The following is a 10,000-nucleotide window of genomic DNA, read 5'->3' as shown; positions in this document are numbered from 1 at the left end:
GGGAATTGCAATTCAAAGAATGCGTTTCAGACAAAGAATGCATTTCAGACAGACGGACAGACATACCCTCTTATAGAGAGGCTAGGACGCATCTAAAAATATGGTTATTAGGAAAGTGATGAACTGGAAAGAGTAGAAGTACGCACACTGTAGCTCCACTTAGAAAATGTATTGAGGTCATATAACGTTTTGACCCAACAGGGTCTTCATCAGGCATGTGTGTGGACTTCTACTCTTTCCAATATCAGATATGCCTTTGTCCTGCACCTGGCCTCAAAGAGGTGGGATGTGCATACTCTTACTCTTACGAAGAAAGTGATGAACTGTTCTATGTCTTTTACAGAGGGCAGATCATTGTCATTGGAAGAGGTGTGGAATAATGTGCACCCCAACTACCAACAGAGGCTACGGCAAGGCCCGTGGGACACTATTACCCAACAGGTAGGTTAACCTCCATCCATACACTTGTTAACTCTAACAAACTTTAGCAGGTTCATCCAAAGTAAACAAGAAGGATCACCGTGCACTTGTGGACTTGACTTTGCTGTTTTTGTATTGTTAGGTGAACAACGCGTTTCGCTTTGCGCTTCGTCAGGTTCACTCACCTAACATTAAGAAAGCAGCAAAATCAAGTCCACCAGTGTGTGGTGATCCTTCTTCTTTACTGTGGATTACTGATGACTGCACTTCACCAGCACCTGGAACCTGGCTGTGCATAGGAGTTTCAGATCTTTTAGCAGGTTGATATTTGGGCAAGTATTGCACTTCAGAACTCCATTCTGCACACATATTGATAGTTCTGCATTTCATTTTATTACATTTAGCAGACATTTTCCTCTACTTCAGCATGCAGTTCTTGCGGCGCAGGTAGCGCTAATCTCCACTGAGATCTTTTCCTGAGAATACAGGAGTACGTGATCTTTTCTTTTGTTTCAGACATGCAAAAGTGCTATCCTTTACCTGGCTTGTTTTGACAGTGCAACTTGTCTTCCTAAGAGGGTCACATGGATGTTGATGCATGATGTGCTTTTCAAACAGCTGATGTTGTGGAGGTGTGACTTCCCTGTGTCAGGTTGGTCACACCTGATGCTGTTACAGTTGTCCCCTCAGGATGGTACTTCAGGTGTGGGGGAGCACACGTTCCCTCATTCCTGTTCATGGTTGTTGGGCTGCGCTTTCCGAGTTGTATTGACTCCTTAAAGTGATACTGTCCCATTTTTGGAAACAAGCTCATATTAAACCTCCCCTTAAATTATTGAGTTTTACCTTTCTCCTGTACTTTCAACCGTTCTCTGAGTACGGCAGTGCAAATTTTACCTCCAAGCTAGCAGTTAACATGGAGTCCTATGAGACCAGCTGGTGGCTAACTGGTATCATAGGACTCAATGTTAACTGCTAGCTTGGAGGTAAAATTTGCACTGCCATACTCAGAGAACGGTTGAAAGTAGAGGAGAAAGGTAAATCCCAATCATTTAACTCAAGGGGAGGTGTAAAATAAGCTTGTTTCCAAAAATGAAACAGTATCACTTTGATGCTACGGTTATATATGTTGTTCTCTTGTATGATTTTTGCATTGCCAATCACACATCAACATCCATGTGACCCTTAGCCTAGTAAACCAGCGCCACCCGCTGGACGCCAAAAAAATGTGGCTGGCGAGTGAGTCTGGCGTCGGATCGAAAACATTTTGAACACTGTGCCCTAAATCTGGCGAACAAATCACAACACAGAGATTTGTTTTTAATTTGTTTTGAATCAAAGCGGTCGGGGTTTTGAGGGAGTGACAACGAAGCTCGCAACATTGGAAAAGCACTCAAAGAGAAAGATCGCTGATTGGTCAGAGCACTAGAGCCTATTAGGCACAGGCACGGTTTGAAAATCATCAGGTTGTTCTCATCAACAATCTTCGGATGCATTGTTCATCGGGGCCAGACTACATTACACATCAAGTCTCACATTTAGGCTGGTTTATCAGGCTATGTGACCCTCTGAAGATGGAAGTTACATCTTTGAAAAACACGTCAGTTAAAGGATAAAACTTCAACATGTCTGAAACAAAGGAAAACCTTGAAACTTGATTTAGCAGTTAGACACAATGAACGTAACGCATCCATTCGAGGAATTGATTCTTCAACCTGTAAATGCATATGAAAATTCGCTCACCATTAAAAACTCTCTGACACGCAAAGTGCGCTGTACATTATTCTGTTTGTGTGGCCGTAGCCAATCACAACATGTAATGTTGGTGGCTTAGATCCCTTTGCTCAAGTGAGACTCAGCCAGGGATGTCATTCACTCCCCAGCAGCCCCATGATTCTCCCTGCCACTATAGGAGTAAGTGTGTAGTCAACCCTTCTATACCGTCGCCAGTTTTTGCTTTATCCCTTAGAAATAAAGCATTTGAATCTACATTTACTAAGCGGTGTGCCTTGGTAATGCTGTGGGAAGACAGACACTGCAATGAAAGCCCATTGGGAAACTCCAACTCCCATTGTCATTGTGACACAGCACTCCACAGCACACAAGTGAACACTGCACACAATTAAATTGCATTTATGCCTCACCCGTGCAAGGGGGCAGCCCTTAGTGGCGCCCCATGGGGAGCAGTGCAGTGGGACGGTACCATGCTCAGGGTACCTCAGTCATGGAGGAGGATGTGGGAGAGCACTGGTTAATTACCCCCCCCCCCCACCCAACCTGGCGGGTCGAGAGTCGAACCGGCAACCTCTGGGATGCAAGTCTGATGCCCTAACCGCTCACACATGACTACCCATGAATGCTGAGTCTAACCTCCTTTTCCCATTGTCATTTTCTTCACTACTTCTCCTCCACTGCCAACTCACACATCGAGTGAAGAGGCTGAAATCAGTCATTCAACACGATTACAGTGTGGAGGTCCATTTCTTGGTTCTGTGTGGGGAAATTGGGGAGGAAACATTGAGAGATCACACACATATAAGTCTCCTCTTCCCAGAGGGCTCTTCTTTAATGCCCCCTCTCCCTCACCACCACCACCACTGCCATTCGGATATCAGAGGGGAACTATCTGGCCAGAGACTTGAATTGCGGCTGATAGAAAACCATAATTGCGGAGAGGAGAAGTTATTTTGCAGAACATTTATCCAATCATCTCCCAACTGGAAAAGTTATAGCTCCTGCGCATGCAGCCTTATGCTTAAGAGGACTAATAGTCCGAGCGATTGTGGTCGGCCCTTCCTGCGGCGATCATATAAAGGCGGTGATGACGCGAGCAAGCGAACGAACGAACGCTGATTGCAACAAAAGCCCTAACTGACAATTGAAAGTTATCGTGATACGATCCGAGGGTGGTGGTGGTGCTGGATGGTTGGGGTTGGTGTAACGCTACTTAGTGTCCCTCAGACAACTGTGTACAAATGGCTGGTTCAAGCTAATGCGGTGTCAGTGGATTGATTAAATAGGAATGGAAATTAGTAACGAGAGAGAGAGAGAGGGAGAGAGGGAGAGGAGGGGGAAGCTCAGAGAGAGACGTCGGCAGGGAGGTTTATTAGAGGAGGGGAGTGGGTTTGCTTGGTGGTTGAGGTGGTTGAGGTGGTGGTACTGAGAGCAGGGAACTGGGCTGGGGAGTGGGGAAATGTCATGGGGGGAGAAAGGGGAGCTGGGGAGACGAAGGGAGGTGGAGGTGTGGTGGTGTTGGTAGGAGTGCAGCAATCACAGTGGTGTGGATCCAGGGGAGTGTGTGTGTGCGTGTGTGTGTGTGTGTGTGTGTGTGTGTGTGTGTGTGTGTGTGTGTGTGTGTGTGTGTGTGTGTGTGTGTGTGTGTGTGTGTGTGTGTGTGTGTGTGTGTGTGTGTGTGCGTGCGCGTGTGTGCGTGCGTGCATGCGTGCGTGTATATTTTTGTTGTCGCAAGGCTAAGCAGGGTGTGTGTCTGTGCCTGTGTTTGCGTGTTTGTGTTCATGTTCATGTGTGTGTGTGTGTGTGTGGGAGGGGGTCTCAAGGCTGAGTGGTGTGTGTGTGTGTGTGTGTGTGTGTGTGTGTGTGTGTGTGTGTGTGTGTGTGTGTGTGTGTGTGTGTGTGTGTGTGTGCGTGTGTGTGTGTGTGTAGGAGATTGAGAAGTGTGTGTGTGTGTGTGTGTGTGTGTGTGTGTGTGTGTGTGTGTGTGTGTGTGTGTGCGTGTGTGTGTGTGTGTGTGTGTGTGTGTGTGTGTGTAGGAGATGGAGGACTGTGTGTGCGTGTGTGTGCGTGCGTGTGTGTGGGAGATGGAGGACTGTGTGTGCATGTGTGTGCGTGTGTGTGCGTGCGTGTGTGTGGGAGATGGAGGACTGTGTGTGCATGTGTGTGCGTGCGTGTGTGTAGGAGATGGAGGGCTGTATGTGCGTGTGTGTGTGCGTGTGTGTGGGAGATGGAGGGCTGTGTGTGTGTGTGTGTGCGTGTGTGTGTGTAGGAGATGGAGGACTGTGTGTGTGTGTGCGTGTGTGTGGGAGATGGAGGGCTGTGTGTGCGTGAGTGTGTGTGGGAGATGGAGGACTGTGTGTGTGTGTGTGTGCGTGTGTGTGTGTGCGTGCGTGTGTGTGGGAGATGGAGGACTGCGTGTGTGCGTGCGTGTGTGTGGGAGATGGAGGGCTGTGTGTGTGTGCGTGTGTGTGTGTGCGTGTGTGTGGGAGATGGAGGGCTGTGCCGCCTGACGCAGGTAAACACGGGTGACTCACATCACATCACGGGGTTGGAGAAGGATGACGACAACACTGTCTCCATCTCCCTATATTTCTGCTCCTCTCCGCTCTTCACCCTTCTCTCTCTCTCTCTCTCTCTCTCTCTCTCTCTCTCTCTCTCTCTCTCTCTCTCTCTCTCTCTCTCTCTCTCCTGCCTCCCTCTCTCCCTCTGTCTCTTTCCTGTTCTTTCCCTCCATGCAGTCATTCCATATCTCTTTAGTTTTCTTCCTTTCTCTCTCTCTCTCTCTCTCTCTCTCTCTCTCTCTCTCTCTCTCTCTCTCTCTCTCTCTCTCTCTCTCTCTTCCCTGATCATTTCGACTGTCTGTACCCTCTGTCCCTCTGTACCACCCCACCCCCCACAGTATTTCTGTCCCTGCCATTGCTGCACCTCCATTTCTCTATCTCCGCACTTGTCCCCCATCCCTCCCCTCCCCTCCACCCCCAGCCCCATCTCTCCGCTCGCAGCCCCCCCCCCAACACCATCCCCCAAGTCATTCTCACTTTCCTTAAATTAAAATTGGTTTTCTCGCCACGACAAATGGGATCTTGCCATCGCCAAAAAAGTAGTGTACGCAGGCAGGCACAGGCAGTGTGTAATATTACTAACCAGATTTGCTACAGCCAATTTCTGGGTGAAAAACACAAGACATGGCGACATAAATATTACATGTATCATTTCCATAAAGTTTCCTTTTTTTTTTTAAAGAGCACAGTAAGTAAATATGTGCTCCAAATTAGTATGAGTCTCGGAGTCATTATCTTGGTGCATATCAAGCAGGCTGACTGGGCTTGGAATCGGCAGGGGGGAGGAAAATATTAGCTTCTCCGTTTTTATGTATTTTCATGTCTTATTCAGTGGTGGTGGATGATAGCTGCCTATCTGAGCAATGGTGTACGAGGACATTTTATTAAGGGAGCGCACAAGATGGTCTCCTTGCTTAACAGCGAATGTGAATATACCGTAGATAATGTATAAAAAAAGAAAGAGCCGTCTTAAAAAACGGAACAGTGGGATATTGACAACGATCACTTCCAGTCTTTTTTAGATGAATAGAATTCTCCACCTTGTCCTTTGTGGAATAAGTCTGTGTGTCGTGCGCCTCGCCTCGGGGCAATGCTATTCATTAATGTTTGCAAAGGTCAACCGCTCGCACACGGAAAATAAATAAAGAAATCAGCCGTAATAGAGATTGATAAGTGGGAATGAATCATGGAGAGCAGCCACCACATTCGACAGAGACGGCGAGGTGGGCCAAGTAGAGTTTTCAGAAATGTCATGCACAGGTGGAGCAGTTTGGTCATTTCCTCCCTCTTGAAAGGGGACACTTGAGTCATCATTATTGACCAAGATGTGGTGTCCATGGAAGCCTTGGTCCAGGGGTTCCCAAACTGGGGGTTGGGACCCTTGGAGGGTCGCAGAGGCTCTGCCGTCTTGGGTCATGGATTTTTAGAAAAGTTTTTGGTCAACATAGGTCAAAAGTTGGGGGCGCTGTGGCGCAGCGCGCTAAGCCCCCCACATTTGGGCTTGCATGCCCACAGGGACCCCGGTTCGAGTCTGGTTGGGGTTATTTCCCGGCCCTGCCCCGTCTCTCTCTCCCAATCATTTCCTGTCTACTCTCATACGGTCCTGTGATAATAAAGACCAACCCCCCCCAAAAAAAATACTTTAAAAAAACATAGGTCAAAAGTCAACATAATTTGTGAAAATATTCTTATGTCCAATAGGGGGGTCCCAGCAGATAACATTTGTCAAACCGCTGCCTTCGGAGGTGGCCAAGCTAAGGGAGTTTGTGTGGCCTGATTGGAACAGCAGCAGTGAAGAAGAGAGGGAGCAGTCACTCTGTACATTAGTTTCTTATACATAAGCTGTAGAGACACGACAGACCACACATTAACCATGATACACTGTTGTCAGCAAGCCTGATTTTTCCACAGTCTCATACTAATTTCATTCGTGGAGGGAATTTTGAATTGAGCAGAACTTAATAGATTGAAAGGCCAGGCTAACAATTACTGACTGCATACTGTAGCTCTAGCGATAGCAGGAGCCCGAAATGGTGAGGTGAGGAGCCACAAAATGTCACACTCCAAACCTACGTTCCATCTTTTTTTTTGCCAGAGACCCAATCTCAGGCGTGGAGCACCAGAACAGTACGTAGGAGATGTTCTCAGCCTGAGATTGTGTCACAGCAGGTTACCATGTCACATAACAGCACTTCGCCGACTGTAATAGTTGTGCCTGACTGTCGCACTGTGCAAGATTGGGACAGACTGGGAATGATTTCTCAACTCTACTCATCCATGAACTGATATGCATTTCCTTCTTAGTGGTGTCTAAATACATAAAAGTAGTTTAAGGCAGTCACAGATATTTTTTTTAGCTTCCTTTCAACTGACATGTTCTTTAACTCTCATCTTCTCTTAAAATTCAAGTATGGCTGTGCAGCTTAGGCAGGTGAAATAGAAGATCACAACCCTGTTACCCTGCTATCGTAAAGTTCACATCAAGGTTAGCAGTGAGAGCACCCAGTGTGAGGGGGTAGGTAATGATTGTGAGTAGAGTGAGAAGGGCTTTTGTTGGATCATAACTGGTGTTGTAGTTGTAGTTGTATAGAGTGCTTTTGTTGTTTTGTTCAAGGTTAAGGCCTTTTAGGCCTGCTTATTTTAACAGACTACCTCAAGGCATCTTATCACGGCACTTTGCACATCATTGGGTTAGATTAGATCTTTCGCATTTTTGCACATTATTTTTGATCTACCGGTATTTATGTCGGTATGCATGCAGTTGTGTACAATATGTGTGGCCAGTTTATTGTCTGTATACAGTTCTGTGCACTTTGTCTTGCAATTGTATTATGCAGTATGTACTTTGTATTATGTATTATAGGTAAGCTGGTAGACAGTATTACTTCCTTTGAAATATAAAGGAACAGTAGTAGTAGTAGTAGTAGTAGTAGTAGTAGTAGTAGTAGTAGTAGTAGTAGTAGTAGTAGTAGTAGTAGTAGTAGTAGTAGTAGTATAGAGTGCTTATGTTGGAGAGTTAAGTGTAGCAGTAGCTGTAGTAGTAGTAGTAGTAGTAGTAGTAGTAGTAGTAGTAGTAGTAGTAGTAGTAGTAGTAGTAATAGTAGTGTAGAGTGTTCTGTTCAGTAGAGACACTTCTCGTTAGGTCCTCGCTCTCCTCTGGTTGGAGGAGAAACGTCTCGTTCTGTCCTCACTCTCCCTCTTTGCACTTTACTGCCCCCCAGTGCATGCTAGGATGCTGGTTAGCTGTCTGGGTCAGTTAAAGCTCATTCCTGCATTTGAATGTGGAAACAATTAGCCTCTTTCTTGTATATGTTTGGTTAGACTAAAGGAATGACGTTTTTTTTAAGACTGTCTTCTGATTTTTGTTTTTCCAACCGTTTTGGGACTACATGCACCCTTCACCTAAAGTAGAAGTCACTTTGGATGAAAGCAGCTCAGTGTATTGGTTAGCCTGAATGACATTTTTATCAGTCTTCAAGAATGTCAGTCTTTTTTTTCCCTGATGTCAGATTTTTTTTCCCTTTGTTTTTCCGTCAATGTAGAAATGCAGCTGGCCTTGGATTTTTAATGTTCTGAGCAATTTGAAGTTGTTTTTAAATGAAGAGCAATTAAGAGTCCAGCTTCAGAGCCTGTTGGTAATGGGAAAGCATCTGTGTTGCTGAAATTGCACTGAATTGGATTCTTGTTACTCTCAATCACAGACTTCCTTCTTCACGCGGATGGAGGACAGCCCGCATTTCAGTTTGAGCTAACCAAAATTTGTCTGTCGTTCTTGCTCCCTCACCCTAGATTCTCTCTCTCTCTCAATCTCGTTCTCTCTCTCTCTCTCGCTCTCTCTCAGTCTTCATCTAAATTCACACACTCATCTCCATTTTATCTCCTGCACCGTACACTCTGTCTGAAGCCTGTGGATAAAAATATATACTGTCTGCTAAGGAAGTATTCAGTGCCACCAAGACATGTCTGAAATGCATAAAGGCATACAATAGACCTCTCTGCCTTTTGAGATCCTTTCGCTGTAGCGCAGTATGGATCTACGCTGTCTATAATGTCGAAAGTTCTGAAGAATTATAAAGTCAACCGTTGTAATCCTGGCAGCAGTCAGCCTTCTGCGTGACTGTCTGGTATTTCTTAGCAGTTTCTTTCAGTTAAAAAAACATTGCTTTTGATGACCTAGCCAGAGTGTGTATATATGTGTAGGTGTAAGTGTCACGGCTCAAGATCAATGATACAGTACTTATAGAGGTCAATGCTCTTGATGGATTTTTGTGGAGCAAGGCAGAATCCTTTCATACTGTATAGTGAGTCAGGTTAACAATAGTGTAACCTGTATGTGTATATTTATTTTTCAATGTGCAGGAGCATCCCTTGCTTGGCCAACCATTCTTCATGCTGCACCCGTGTAAGACAGAGGAATTTATGAGGCCAGCACTGGAAACCGCACGTGCTGAAAAGAAGTAAGTGTTACTCCATTCTCTCTCTCTCTCTCTCTCTCTCTCTCTCTCTCTCTCTCTCTCTCTCTCTCTCTCTCTCTCTCTCTCTCTCTCTCTCTCTCTCTCTCTCTCTCTCTCTCTCTCTCTCTCTCTCTCTCTCATGTTTCCTTACAAAAGATGCATGATATGTACGATACTATGATGTATGTATCATCATTGCTTTATATGACAGCAAAAGTACGAGTAACTGATAAACACTTCCATTGGCCATCACCCCCAACTATTTCCATACCAATTCTGAAGTCAGTTTCGATTCCGACAGTTATAAATTGAACATGAACTGTTCCAGTTGGCCCATACTGCACACTTGAGAGTTTTTCCGGCTGTATCAATATCGACACATACTGTATTAGAATATGCCTCAATATATCATTGTGTAATGATTTGGGCACAGCTCTCTCTTGTCCATAGCTATTGCCCCTCCCGCCTGCACCCAGTTATTTTAACCCATCACTTCCGCAGCAGTGCAGAAGTGTATAAACTAAGTATATGTAGAACAATTCATGACTTAAAGGGGCACAAGGTGGGATGACATCGTTTGCGCGGTGCCCGTAGCATGCCTGTCTCAAAATCTACACCGTAATGAAAGAATGTTGTTCAAATAAACTCGCTGTGAGACTGTTTTTCATCACGGAATGCCAGCAGTTGATACAAATCTGATAACGGTATGTAAAGCGATGTTTTCAAATGAGAAGTGTTTCCCACAACACTCGTTTGGACCGCCCTGTCAAAAGTTGCATGCGGGGTTTTCTGACAGCGGACCGTGGAAGTGGTCGCGAGAGCCATCGTTCA

At 45.6% G+C, this 10,000-nt stretch overlaps 2 protein-coding genes across 2 annotated transcripts in view; both read left to right on the top strand.

The window, feature by feature from the left end:
* Positions 1–10,000, top strand: part of vcanb (versican b) — a 303,281-nt gene that overhangs the window by 146,678 nt on the left and 146,603 nt on the right. The window lies entirely within an intron of this gene.
* The window catches only part of atg10 (ATG10 autophagy related 10 homolog (S. cerevisiae)), a 26,213-nt gene that overhangs the window by 14,283 nt on the left and 1,930 nt on the right, over positions 1–10,000 (top strand). The window contains exons 5-6 of the mRNA XM_063211209.1: positions 344–441; positions 9,075–9,172. Coding sequence (XP_063067279.1) covers positions 344–441; positions 9,075–9,172 — 196 coding nt within the window. The remainder of the gene's footprint in view (positions 1–343; positions 442–9,074; positions 9,173–10,000) is intronic.

Source organism: Engraulis encrasicolus, chromosome 11, assembly GCF_034702125.1.
Source record: "Engraulis encrasicolus isolate BLACKSEA-1 chromosome 11, IST_EnEncr_1.0, whole genome shotgun sequence".
NCBI classification, from domain to species: Eukaryota; Metazoa; Chordata; class Actinopteri; order Clupeiformes; family Engraulidae; genus Engraulis; species Engraulis encrasicolus.
This window is presented reverse-complemented; position numbering and strand designations above follow the sequence as displayed.